Source organism: Poecilia mexicana, unplaced genomic scaffold (genome assembly GCF_051168715.1).
Source record: "Poecilia mexicana isolate PSO_F unplaced genomic scaffold, ASM5116871v1 scaffold_22, whole genome shotgun sequence".
NCBI classification, from domain to species: Eukaryota; Metazoa; Chordata; class Actinopteri; order Cyprinodontiformes; family Poeciliidae; genus Poecilia; species Poecilia mexicana.
In genome coordinates, this window is record NW_028263391.1 from 8,450,046 (window position 1) to 8,464,250 (window position 14,205).

The window sequence follows — 14,205 nt, forward strand, 5'->3', positions numbered from 1 at the left end:
AACGCCGATATTGCAAAGGCGCATTTAATATCTTTACATACTTATGTCAAATAAATAACATGGAAACAAGGTGCAGGAAACTGGATTGTTTCACCAGCCACCGCATGTTTATTAACAGACGAGAAGCAGTCACATCTCTTTGTTGGAGCTTCGCATTCTAAATTTAGTCAGGAATCACAAAGGAATTTCACCACCTGTCAGTGTCGACTAATGTTATTGTTTTAGTCTCAGTTGATGGTAAATGAAGAGGTTTCTCTTTACTTGTGTTTATAGCACAAGGAGCACGTTAAGACTCGCCTTGAGATCACATTTTCAAAGTCATGTCTTGTGTCAACTGAATTTTTTACTTGGTCTTGTCCGAGTTCTGGACATGCTGGACATGAACCGCAAAGCCAGTCAAGACCACTGTTGCAACATCGTTTTTATTGAAACTCTGTTAATCTGTCGTCTGGAATCAAATGCAGCAAATAAAGTTTTGTTTTGTTGTTTTTTTTATTTAAAAATGCCAGCAATTTAAACAATGTCCTTATGTTTCAAGGATGCACAAATATATGGATGTTCATCTGTCTGTGTAATATGCAGAAAGTAAGGCTTCTGAGTGGGTTGGTCATCTGCTTCCACCCACTCTGCCTGCAGCTAATGCCAAATTTGTTAAGGTTTGTGCCCTGCATACTTGTGTGGTTGTTACAGCAGGTTAGATTTAGTTGAAAAAATGGCATATGCTTAAAAGTTTGCTGACATAAAAGTTTAGGTTCACCCGAATAGCACACAGTGGAGCACCTAGCTATAAAAATCAGCCATATAAGTGCAACCAGTTAGCTTGGAGAGCATCTATTTACTGTCTTTTTGTTTGTTCTGGTTTTTAATGAGCTGGTCTTGACTTTGTCTTGGGTTAGGTGGTTGTGACCTCAATTTGCGGAGCACTACAGAGAGACTTGGAATCAAAACATTTCCATGGAATCGATGATGAACGCAACTGTAGCGAACACTATAAATACTCACAGCACAAGACTCCACTTCTGAAGAAAAAGCATTCCGGAGTTTATTTAACGTTTAGTGCTGAATATTTGGAAAAGACAACAAAATACTAGAGTATTGTTTGGTCAGAGGAGAATGAAATTTTATAATTATGAAAGGAATGACACTTCTCGTCACTCCAACATACTGCGCCAACGGTGAAGATAGGAACCTTGTCGGGTATTTTCCTTAAACAATCGAAGAAAGAATAAATGAGAAAATAATTACTGAAACATTCTTGATAAGAAGATATAATGGGGGTGGATGTTTTTTTTTTTTGTTTTGTTTTGTTTTGTTTTTAGTGAGCCAATAATTAGCCCAAGAAAGAAACTCGAGCTACTACAATCACCTAATCAAGCATCCAACTTGAGTCAAACTGAAAATCTGTGGAAAGATCTGAACATGTAATTGCATAGGAGAGCCTTCAACATTTGATCTTGGTTTGTGTACCAGCCAAAAGCTATTTCTGCAACCATGTTAAGTACTTGTTTTCTTGTATCATTCCATTTTTAAAAACATATAATTTACTAACTAGCTTGTTTTGATTTCTTTGTATGTGCGGATCACTTGAGCTTATACTGACATCTGACTTGAATTTCCTGCCAGTGGGCACATTATAACTGCACTTACTGAGTGAAGCATTGATTTGTTCAGTTGTTGTTTGCCCCGGTGTAGATCACCAGCTTTCTACAGCACCCTCAAACAGTTTCATCTCTCATATCCACAATTACACTTTGAACTGCGTCTGAGAATTTTTCTGTCAGCCTGCCGATTACCTCCCTTTCTATCACCTTTGCAGCCCTTAAGCAGCCATCCTTCCCCTGCTTTCTTGTTTTTAACTTTGTGTCTGACTACTTTCGGGAGTTAACCTCTAACCATTAAATCTTTTACCACTTTCATCCATCCCAATCATTTTCCTAAAAAAAAAAATCTCCCCTTTGTATCTGTTGGCGCACTTACCCTTTCCCCTTTCTCTCCCTGTACGTACATTACCCTCTCTGAATCTCTCTACTTCATCACTGCCTACCCTCTTAACCATGCTCCTATTAATCTTTCCTCTGTTATGGTCGTCTCTATCATCTTCCCCAAGCCTTTTCCCATGGCCTACTGTTTTGATTCTCATTCTCTCCCAGACTTGTTTGGGTACTTTCAGACACGCTCGCCAAAGAGAGGGAGAGCTTCTTTACCTTGGTGGCGACGGTGCGTCCGAAGAGTATTGCGTAGCAGAGATTGAGGGCAGACGAGTAGGAGAACACACGCAGCCTGTTTCTTCCGTGGGGGGTCATGCCAAACGGACTGTTCCACTCATACAAGGTGAGGAAGAGCGCTGTGAGGTGCAACGTAACAAAAATGCCGACCCACATGGACCAGTGGAGCGGCCACATGAACGCTCCGATGGGCGCTGCCGTGTCCCGGCTACGAACCTGAATCACATAAAAAAAAAAAAAAAAAAAAAAAAAAAAAAGCAAACTTGAGATTGACTCAAAACATTTCATCTTGTGGTGCTTAATCCAGAACTGTCACTATTAATCTCACTCTTTATTTCCAGAAAATAATCACAGTCAACACAATTCTAATTTGTTTGAAGCAGACTAAATTAATTGCTTGTTCTGCATGCATTTTTTAAGGAAAGAATTAATTTTTTTCCTTAATTAAGTTCTAATGTGTGACGTTTCTTAAGCTAACTCTTGTTTTGAACTTTTATAATTAACATGTCCTCCACAAAGCTCCACAAGCTAATTATTGCAAAAAAAAAAAGAAAGAAGAAGAAGATATGTCTCTTGCCAGAAGACCAGGATTAAGACTGAAATATACAGAAGAATTAAGAGGTTAGGTTTTACTGAAACAGTCGCAGAGAAAAGATTCTGAAAGCTTTATTAGGGACTTACAGTCTAGATTTTGTTTTCTTTTTTAGCCATGCCTCATACAAACATGAGCAAATTGGCACCATTGGCAACATGTATATGAAGCCTTCAAATAAACAAATATTTTATTGCAGTAGTATAATCTCACATATTGGGGAAAATATCCCATAATGAAAATGAAATGTCTTCAGCTAATCCATGGTGGCACCTTTATTGATATTTCTACCAATAAAGAAATACCAAGAAAATGAATGCATTTAAACATGTTTAAAGTTCAACTCTTCGTTGATGAGACGGCATTTCCTTTAGGTTATCAGGCTGGAGGCAGACTTATTTTTTACTTCGCCACCAAACAGGGTGCCAGTTAAATGTTGCAAAAGACCCTTAAAAATCTTACTGTTAAACATTTTAGTGAAGAGGAATATCTTGGAGTTGTCATAAGAACCATTAGATGCTTTCCATGTGCCAGTTGTATGTATCAGGCTCCCAGACCTCTCGGGTCTTCTGGTTATGGTCTGCTCCGTATCCACAGATCCAGAACCAAAACAAAGAGAGGGATCATTCAGCTTCAATCTGGAATAAACTTCCAGAGAACTGCAAATCAGTGGAAATGTCAAGTTCCTTTAAATCAAGACTGAAAACCGACCTTTTAGAGTTGCTTTTGAACCATAGTAAATGGAGGGTTGACCAACATATTTGATATGTATCGATGATTTTAACAAATGACACTTGACGAAATGCGATGCCTGTTACTGGTTTTCACATGTGATGCGTCTATGATGTCTTTATGTTTTCACAGTGGACAGCACTTTGAACTGCCATGTTGCTGAAATACCGACTGGATGATTGCATGTCAGAAAAAGCCTACTCTGCAATACCATCACAAATGTAAACAGATGGAGTTTGATGAGACTACTGTTAAGCACAGCGATGGATCTGTGGCGCTGTATTCGTGTTTCTCTTGCAAAGGGCAAAATAATCTTTTCGGGGGTGTATGGCATCATGAAACCTTTTGAAATAATTGATATGAGCGCATTTGTAAGAGTAAATGTTTAATTTGTTTAGTTATGGAAGCAATTTAGAAGACAGATAAAAAGAGCAGCCAAAGATATGCAATCCTGGATGTGGTGATAAGAAGTAGCTGACTCTCAAGGAGAGGTGTTCCCCTTTCTAGTCACAATGCAGGTGATGCCTCACAGTGTTATAATTCATCTGCCGAGTTTGTCTTCTTCAGTATTAGTGAAGAAGACACACACAAAACCTCACTGTGCAACTTCACTCTGCAAACAGGAATACCTGATCAAAACCTGGTGCCCTCCATGAGGAAAGTGAAAGTGGGACGTCATTGGTACTTTCAAGAGGAAAATATTCTAAACTACACCAACACACCATAGAGACGGTTTGGACACAAAAATCTATGTTTTCCTATGGCTATCAAAATCTCTGTATTTAAATCCATGAGGAAAGTGTGAGTTAGTCCCAGAACTCTGGATCTAGATAGAATAGATCCAGGTTTCTATATGCTCCAACCTCGTAAAAGAGATAAGAAATATAAGAGAACATCAAGTGTTGTCTTAACGTGTCTAAAGTGTTGTTGAACAAACCTTTGACGATAGGGATGCCAATACCTGTGGCTCCAGTGATTTAGCGTAGAAAAAAACAAAACAAAACAAAAAACATTTAATAGCATGAGATGTTACATGAATTCATGCAAGATTTCAGCGTGAGATTATTCTACTGTCATAAAGTTTGAATTTATTTTAAGGCTTTAAACATATCTTCATCAGGGGTGCCAATAAATGCGGCCAACACCATGTTGAGTGCAAACTTAAAATGAACAAAATGATGCTAAAAACAAGGATACCAGAATTCCCAGACTGGTGGAGTAAAAGGGAGAAGTGAAATCTATGACTCTGCTCCTGGCAGAGTTGATGGAGAAAGAGGTGACGGCCATGTCGGCTGTTCCATTCAGGAGGTCCCCCACAAGGCCAGTCCAGCGTCCCGTCCCGCTCAATGCGCCGTACTTTCCGTCTCCCACAATGTAAAGGTCAAAGGTGAATCCCATATCCTCTGCCAGTTTCTCCAACAAGTCAATGCAGTACCCATAGCAGCATTTCCTTAGATCCCCCGGCAAATCTAAGAGGAAACAAAGGAGCGATGGTGATGTCAAACCATTTGGACATTCTTATGCATGCTTTGTAAGTGCAGTGGTTGCACCACTGGGAATCTCTATGCAACAGTGATTTAAGAAAGTTGCTGATGGATCACCAAAGGAAAAAAAAATAAAAAATCAGTTTGGACATTTTAATGAACCTGGCACCCTGGTTTAGGCTACATTTATTATAATTGAGGCTAAAAAATGTATTAAATAATAAACCCTTAAAATATGTATGAAAATCAGACAGCTGGCAATGCATAATATACTTTTTGCTATTTTGATTTCTTTGGCAAAGCATTTTTTTTTACAATCTCAGTTAATTAAATGTGGCTGTCTGCCAACTCCTTTAAGTTGGGTCCAGATTTCTCCATAAGTCCAAAACGCAAAGACAATCATGTGGACTTGTGATGGACTGGCATGTGTCCATTAAAAGTCAGAAATACATTTACTCTTTTTGATCATATCTGCATGCATTACAGACTTCTTGCATTATTGTTTACGTTTACAATGTTTTGCCAGCAGTTTGGGTTAAATAATGTCTAATTTGATTCAGTAAATGTAACAACTAAATGCATCCAGCAGGGGGGGTCTGGCGCTAGTGAGCAATAGTAAAGAGGGAACTTCCTCCTTCTCAGTCAATGCACTTTCTTCTATTCTCCATTTCAGGTATGGGTCTACACATAAGCTTAACACTACTGCTGTAAGTGGGTTTACGAACTGCTAAAGAGCTTGTGAATATGTTTTGGTTACTGACTATATTCATATGTTGTTTTAGCAGGTAAGGATAAAGTTTAGCCACAGTCAGCCGGTAGCTCACAGCAGACTATGCTAAACCATGAGTGAATGTAGCAATCAGTATACTGTGTATTCCAGTTGTAGACAGTCTTTGCACATGAGAGTTTGTCTCTGTTATTACTCTCATATTTGTGTAGTACATCGGTTTATAAGAAAACCATACTGTTGTTTCAAGTTTGGAATGTATAGAAGTAAGAATAACTCAGTCACGCTGCAGCAGAGGAAAGAACATGTCTGTGGCTCTTTTTTTTTTTCAATTATTCCCCCTTTCAAGGCTTTTACAAAAATATCTCATTTGGCATGTTTGGCATTAAAGGGAGCAAAAATGTTGGAAAAGTTGTATTGACTTGTTGATCCTTGTATGACATCTATGCCTGAATAGTTATGTGGATTATTTTGGTTTTGGACACTAACTTCACCAGTTAGAAATTTTGTCCGATATGGGATTGTTAAAGTTGATATTTTTGGAACATTACCAGTGAGTTAGTTTCTTGGCCCGAGTGCAGGGAATGAACCACTTGGTAACAGGAAGGCCATGAAGCAGCCAACAGTGTATGACTACACTGCTTCTACAAAGACAGTGGTGACTTTTAATTACCAGAAAAATAAAAGGCCTGCCCTGAGGTCTGTCCTCTGAGCTTCTTTATACATATTATTGTATTTTTAGATTTGGAATAAAAAATTTTATAACACATGATCATGACTTAATGCTTTAGCTTATTAACATAGCTATCTTCTATTTGCAGTTTTTTGATTCAAGTTACAAAAAAGTACAAGAAAGGTCAATTTGAAAACCTTGAGCTTCCCTGTTGCCAAATATCTGTTTGCGCCAGAAAACATACTAGATTTATCTTCAGTAGAGTAGAATATTGATTTAATGTGTTTCATGTACTTCATTCATGAAAGTGTAATGTGACTGTAGAGCTCAGCCCTTGGCACCAAGCCTGATGTGCTTTTGAACTATACTGACCATTAACAAAATGAGCTCGATACTAAAGTAACGCTATACTACTATCTGAAGTTACTTTAGGTATATGGTGTCCGGTATTTACATTAAAGCAAAAACAAACACATTGATGCATTAATGTGGAATTGAGAATAATTAAAAATCCTTCCATAATGCCACAGTTGTCATTAGGTTAGTTTAGGACTTATTGTACTACTATTTTTTTCATTGGAAATGTGCAACACACCGTGCAAGTATTTTGTAAGTAATTGCCAAAACAAACCCACCAATTCCGTCCCAGTCTACCACTGTAGAGTTGGGGTTGTGAAGCTGGCTGAAGAGGCCATTGATTATATCAGTCCGATTGGTTTTAGGATCCAGACAGAGTTGACCTGCTGGACACAACCCATCCTCATCGACCTCCCGTGTGAAGACAAATGGATGTTCAACCAATGTCACCACACGGAGGCGGTGTCCCTCGACGGAAAGTCCAGGTCTCCAGCGTCCTCCAAAATACCCGTCCCCTTGACCATCCCCTCCTCTGACACCAGCTCCAAGGCCTTGTCCCTGGCTGCTGCCGAGCCCTCCCACCAGTCCCAAAATGCCTCCCTCAAGTTCTAGTCGGCCACGGGTCCACTGTCCTACAGTAACCCACGCTGGCTGACCCAGCGCGCCTCTTTTAAGACTCCATACGTGGAACAGTTGTGAGGAAAGGACTCGAGAAACGTCAGCGTCCACTTGGATCAGTCCCGTAGAGCCGGTGAAAGAGATGTTGGACAGAAACCTCAAAGTGAAGGAAACAACAATCAGACAGAGACAACAAAAGGAATGTTGCAGCTTACAATTGTAGAAACGTAGCCTGAAATAACCACCAGGACACTTTGTAAAAAAAAGCTAAGTTTTCTAAACCTTGCACAGATGGGCGCAGCCTGGTTGTAGCGCTCTAGCAGGTCTAGTCTCAAATGGGTAATTGAATCTCCCAGACGGTCATAATTAAAAGTTAATGCAGTGCAATGAGGGTCTCCTTCTATCTGCCAGTCCATACAAACAGTCATTGCTATTCATCTCACTCGTCTGGTGGCCCTGCACTGGTCTTTACTGTGGAATATATTAGGAAGAGCAATCCCCATTCATACATATATCTTCCCTGGCCTCTCTTAAACCACACAGGGATTGTTTGTTCATGTCTTAGCATTTGATCATGACAATGCTGTCATGTGACTTCTTGAAAAGGCATTCAGGGCCCATTTCATCTTGATTAGTTGGAAACTAGAAGGAGGTTGCAAATCGTAGAAACAGTAAATGTTAAAAGTAAGTAAGGTTCATTGCATTTCGTGTGCACTGAACTGTGCCAGGAATGTCATGGTTGAGACTTGAAATGGTAAGCTTTACTTCTGCTAATGGGAAAAGGGCGTTTGAGCTGTGGCTCATAAATGCAGCGTATGCAAAGGACAATGACTAGACTAAACTGATCATGTGGGTCATTAATCTCTTCGCCAAGCCAAATTTTAAGAGCTTGTGTGTGTGTTTCTGCTCGCGAATGTGTTCATTGCCCCACGTTACATTAGAATTTACGTCAGCATCCCCATATATCTGATGAACCTGATTAAAGATGCCCACGTCTCATTCCACATTAACTTGTGTTTTGTCATCAGCAGCTCTTTCTATCTCTTTGACCATAAAGTGGAAGAGCTAGCCTTGCCTTAAGATGAAATCGCTCATGGTAATGGCACAGCTGAATCATCATATCGAACAGACAGCAGATTCATCAAGCCAACCCACTCTAGACTCATACTCTAATGGGTTCTGCTGGCCAAAAATAGAAATAAATAAATAAATTAACCACGGAGTAAGCTTTACTTTACATCTCCTATCTGTGCAGGACACTGCAAAGCCACTTTCTCACACGTAGTGTCAAGTTTGGATAGAACTGGGCAGCAAGAGTTGAGGTGTTAGAAATGAAACATTTTTAAGCGATGCCACTTTTTTTGTTGTTGTTGTTTTCAGCATGTTGTATTGTCGAACAAGGCCCAAAGCAGAATTTAAGGAATGATGGCGGACGTCAAAGCAGCTTGATGAGTCTGCTCGCAGTGTCAGAGAGGGATGGCTTTCTCTCACTAACACCTGGTCCCGGTTTACCCGGCCAGCCTGAATGTCAGCAGAGCGGACGGTAAGTGATGACTCTATAAGAGAGTCGCAGGCATGTGCCGCGGCCTCTTATCGCTCCATCTTCTTTAGTTTGGAGGGAAGTTTACTCCCTCTGTCTTTTTTTTTTTTTCTTTGAGTGTTTGAGATGATACAAGAGTTGCTTGTTTCGACGGTTTTAATCTCCTCTGTGGAGATGGAATCAGTGCGGCAGCTGTGTCGAGTGAGATGGAACTGACTGGCAGATCTCACTCTGATAACAATAGTGCTCTATCTGTTTTCCTCCCTTTCCTCCTCCCCCACATCCTTTTTCCCCTCACAAGCTATTCTTTGACTTTATTCCGATTTTTACCTTTTGCTGCTTCCTACTTCCTCTGTCTTTGATCTATGTGCTTGCTTTTGACCAAGTTCTTGTTTTTCTCTAATGTATTTTTGGGATCTTTCAAGTTTGGAGATTCAGAAAAAAAAAAAAAAATAAAATACGAACATCAATACTTTGGCTTTATCTTTGTTGCTCCAAAGTTTTGTATTTTAAACTGTAGCATTTTGCTTTTCCTCACTTTCTTCCTTCGCGCCTCACTCGCCTGCTTATATCTCCAGACGTCCTCTCTCCCACCCTGCCTTTCTCACTCCATCCCTTGGGGCACTGAACTGTTAATTGCCTCTTCCATGTGGAAGTCTCTCACTTCCTTCAGCTTTGTTAGCATTCTCCCGAGCAATGCAATGTCTGGCTGTTGGATGAGAGGGATAAGAATCAGGCTGCATGGAGGGAAAGTACTCAGTGTAACTTCACGATTTCACATGGTGTGATAATACAACCCCTTTTATCAGTCTCTTTCATGCCAGAATAAAGGTCACTTGCACTATATTGCAAGCAGTACCATCATGAACAGCCCAACCTGAAAGTCCATAGACTGCCCAAATTGACCATCTACAGAAGGACTGTAACTTCTCCTAGTGTCCTGATAAAGTTTGAGGTGACTGTAAACCATTACCGAGTTACTCTTTAAAAGCAACGAGACCACAAATGAGGCAGCACTTGGCAGCGCTGCTTTCAGTATGTAATCAATCTAATCTGTCCATTGCACACTGAGGTTTAGCAAGTCTAATATTTACGGTGGCAACAATCATCGCTACCCTGCAAAGATAACTGGAATTTGTTGGAATTGAGATTTGATAAGAACTCGTTCATTTGGGGAATTTGATTACAAAGTAAAACCTAGTCTTTTAAACAACAGTTTAAAGATTAATCCTTAGATTGGACATTAGCAGGGCGAGCGTCACAAACACCGGATCGATTAGAAAACACAACTTCACAAACTAAACACTGCAGAAATCTGTTAAATTGGATTTTTACACCGAGGTCTTGTTTTAATCGCTCTCCTTTCATAGCAAACAGGTGATGGCAAATAAATTCCAAAGTTGGAAAGATGCACTGTTGGCTACAAACGATGGTTCATTACCAGGCCTCTGCAGAATATTGACATGCTGATGAGAGAGTTGGAGCTTTTAAATCAGCTGTGTGGGAGCAGAGATGCATCTAAAATTGTCAGGATGTTGGACACCCATAATCTACACCAGGGGTAGGTAACTCCAGTCCTTTAGGGACGGTTTCCTGCAACTTTTAGATGAGTCCCTGGTTCAGCACACCTCAATCAAATGGCTGAATTCCCTCCTCAATATGCAGTCGAGCTCTCCAGAGTCCTGAGTCTTTTGACTCAGATGTGTTGAAGCATACATATATCTACAAGTTGCAGAACTTTAGTTGCCCACCCTGTTATATGTTGATTGTGATATTCCAATCAATAACATTAATAATAAGCTTCAAAAGATGACTATTAGCTTTGCTAAAGCAGTGCTAGGCTAAAGATTTCCCCTAAACCGCATGTTGTTTTGACCCACACAAAAAAATCATTGTATTCCTTCTCAGTTTGGTGCACCTATGCATAGATGGCCTTTGGACCTTAGTGGCCAACAGTTTTTGCACCCTGGTACTTGTCTAAACTGCACAGTGAGCATCCAGCTAGTAATGTTGGTGTTGCAGGTGATTACTCTCTGCAACATGCGTGCTCGGTATCTGCTGCAGGCCCAGCTACTTCTGCAAATCCTTTTCTCTTCAACACCTCATGACCGCAAGACGCTGGATACTTGCTGTCTTATCCATCGTGCCATTCGAGGAATAACCGTGTCAACTGACGGGGCGAAAGTGTTTCAGTTTGGAGGGAATTTAAAGAAGAAGAGTTCATTCAGCTCTACAAACTGTATCAGCTACATGGGGCTTAACTGGATTTCTGAAGTCTGTAAGTGTGTGTCCATATGTGAGGATTACATTTTTCTTCTTCAAGTGAAAACATTATTATTTAATAAGTCTTTTCTTTTTTGCTCTCCATGTGTCTTTATATCACAGAGAGCACCTTGGCAGATCTGTGAAAGCTGTCGGAGGCGCTTTTTAAAGCTGCAGCGATTGGGGTGATGGTAACAGCACGGACCCTTTTGTGTCAGTCTGCGAATCTATATGTCACACAGACCTCCTCCCCACCTCTGGCATGAGAGTTAAGAAATTAGAGCTCCTATTGTGCAGAGGACAGACAAGGGCAGCAGTCAGAGCGTGAAGAGCCATGAGCGGAGAATTTACTACAAAAAAGCCAAAGTGTCACTCAGAAAGCTAATAAGCTCACAGACACCTAGTTGTGAGATCAGCTGAAATTAATTGTAGTTTGTCAGCGTGATCAATGTGTCGTAAGGTGATTGTGTAATCGCTCACTTGTGGGACTACGTCTCGTAATTTTAGGCTCTCTGTAGTAATTTCACAGCAGAAACGGGGGCTTGCGCAGAGGCTGGTTGTAAGAGTTAGAAAGTGTTTTTTTAGGGATGAAGTAAGGCATGACAAGAACTTCTGCTAGTCCTACATCATCTGAGGGAAGATATTTAATGGCTGGACAAACTTATGCATCTTCCGCCTTGCTGAGGTTTTCTTCTGTAAGAATACAAAGTGCAGATGATGGCAGGTGGCAGAAATTAGTCTTTAGCAGAAGAACTTAGAAGAGAACAGCTTTCTGCTCTTCCAGAGGAGATTATTAATGTGTTAGAAAAGTAAATGAGCATTAGGTTATGTTTTTGAGTGTATGAATGTTTTATTCTAAAAAAAAAATTAAAAATCACTATTATCAAGAAAAAATGGCCACCAGGGTTACCATGTTAATGTTGCTTCAAAGCTAAAATAATGACTTTTAGAATTTATCTGTCTGTGCAGATGCCACTTATCACAGCAGTATCAACATTTCAATTCTCAGTCATACTATCTATGCAAATGGTTTAACGGTGTGGTGAATAACAATACATCATCTGTACCTTTTTTAAAATTAAAAATGCCAAAGAAACTACGTATTATATTTAGACCTCTTTCCTTTGTAACCCCTTAAAGTTGCAGTAAGTAACTTTTATAGTTACTTACTATAAAAGTTATATTTATATACTGTATGTATTTGTTAAAACCGTCATCATGTCATGACAGAATAATAATATATTTGCCTCTTCTTGTGGTCCTTCTGCCAGCAGAAATACACCATTCGGTCAGAAGCAACCAATGAGAGCCATGAGGGAGGGTCTTAGTGCTGTTAATCAGGCTGTATGTGCTGCTCACATCCTCCTCTTGCTCTATGTCACACTACAGCTCCTTCCCCACAACAGAGCCTACAGTTTATCCACCGATGGCGGTGGATAAACAGCAAGTTGTTTTTCCACCATTAGCACAGCTGCATCACACTGTCAAAGTCTGTATTGACCCATGGGGGCTAAATGCACTCCATACTAGTCATATTTTCATTTGTACAACACTTTAAAAGTCATGCAACAACTACTGGCGACTTCATGTTGGTCTGCCCCATCAGATAACACTTTACATTTAGGTTTGTAATCTTACTGTGACAAACTCTGGAAAAAAAAAAATCCTAGAGTTGATAAGTGCAACATGTATAACTGTGCGTACATGCTCATATGTTCATACCTGGAAAGATACTGTCCAGAAGACGGTAGTTCATGCCTGTTTGGTTTGTCGTAACAGTTTACCAAGTTCTGAACCAGCGCCAACTCCGGCTTTACCATGGTGGCCGTAGTGACCGCTCGACCAACCAGCTGCAGGGCATCCCGTATGTAGAAGCTTATCGGCTTGCGTCCCACCTCCCCATAGGCCAGCAGTCCAAGGGGACCTCCCAGAGTGTGCAGAGAATCAGGGGACAAAGGATATCCCATGATCCACTGCAGCGCCGGAAGTGACGGGGCAAGGCGCTGAGCGGCTCGCAGGACAGATGAGAGACACTCCGGGTCAGATCCCATGAGTAGCACGGAGGAGATTGGCGAGGGGGAGCGCAGGAAGCTGGAAGAGATGATGTTCAAAGCCTCCTCTTCCATTTGATCCTCCCTCCTCTCCTCGCTGGCCTCCCCCCTTCTCTCTCTGCCGCCGGTGATGAGCGTCAGGTTGATAATATCCCACAAATGCCAAGCAGGACCGCTGTGCCTCTGCAGGTGAGTCAGCAAGCCGTCGCTGCCTTCATCCCATCCGGGGCAGATCACAGCTGCTCCTCCCCATCTGCCTTCTCCTCGGCTCCCTCTGTCCCTGTCCCCGTTGCCGCTCTGCAGGACCGCCAGCAGCAAGCTGCCCAGGGTTGATGGAGGCACGCGGGCCGACATTTGGAGGTGAAAGCGGTTCTGGAAAAGATGGAAGAAGAATCGGAGAAACATTTTAGCAGCAGCAGATACATAAACAAGAAATGTTAAGTATGAAAGACAGGAGCACAAAGAGGAAGAGGAGAGGGTAAGGGGTAAAAGAAGGAAGAAGATCAGACGTGAGATTAATGAATACCGCGAAAACACCTTAGGGCTAGGCTACCATTAAAACACAGCTTTTATAAACACCAGAGACTGCAGTTCCTGACACTGTGGCTATTTAACTCAACACAGATCAGAAATAATCAAGTGGTCATATTTGCTCATTATCTCTCACTCCGAATGAAAAGTGGCGCACCGATTCAAACAAGGAGTCAATGATTCGCATCTAATCTGCAACATCACAGTTGGCTTGGCAGGACAACAGTAGCATCCACAGTTCATCCAGGAGCCGGCATTCCCAAACCCCAGCGAAAACACTGGCCTGTTTCATACTGTTCCAAAATGGATAACACTGTTGTCCTTGAATGCAGCTCACAGATGCCCACCCCCCCTGCTTCCTTTGAGAGGCTCTATCCATTTTTCATCCTATCACTGCTCCAGGCAAGGTTGAT

The 14,205-nt window shown here is 41.2% G+C and overlaps 1 protein-coding gene across 1 annotated transcript; it reads right to left on the reverse strand.

The window, feature by feature from the left end:
- Positions 1-12,732: 12,732 nt before the first annotated feature.
- Positions 12,733-13,617, reverse strand: LOC148152789 (uncharacterized). Its single transcript, XM_088002775.1, has one exon. The coding sequence runs from the start codon at positions 13,613-13,615 to the stop codon at positions 12,845-12,847; it is 771 nt and encodes a 256-aa protein (XP_087858901.1). The 5' UTR covers positions 13,616-13,617; the 3' UTR covers positions 12,733-12,844.
- Between the last annotated feature and the right edge of the window lie 588 nt (positions 13,618-14,205).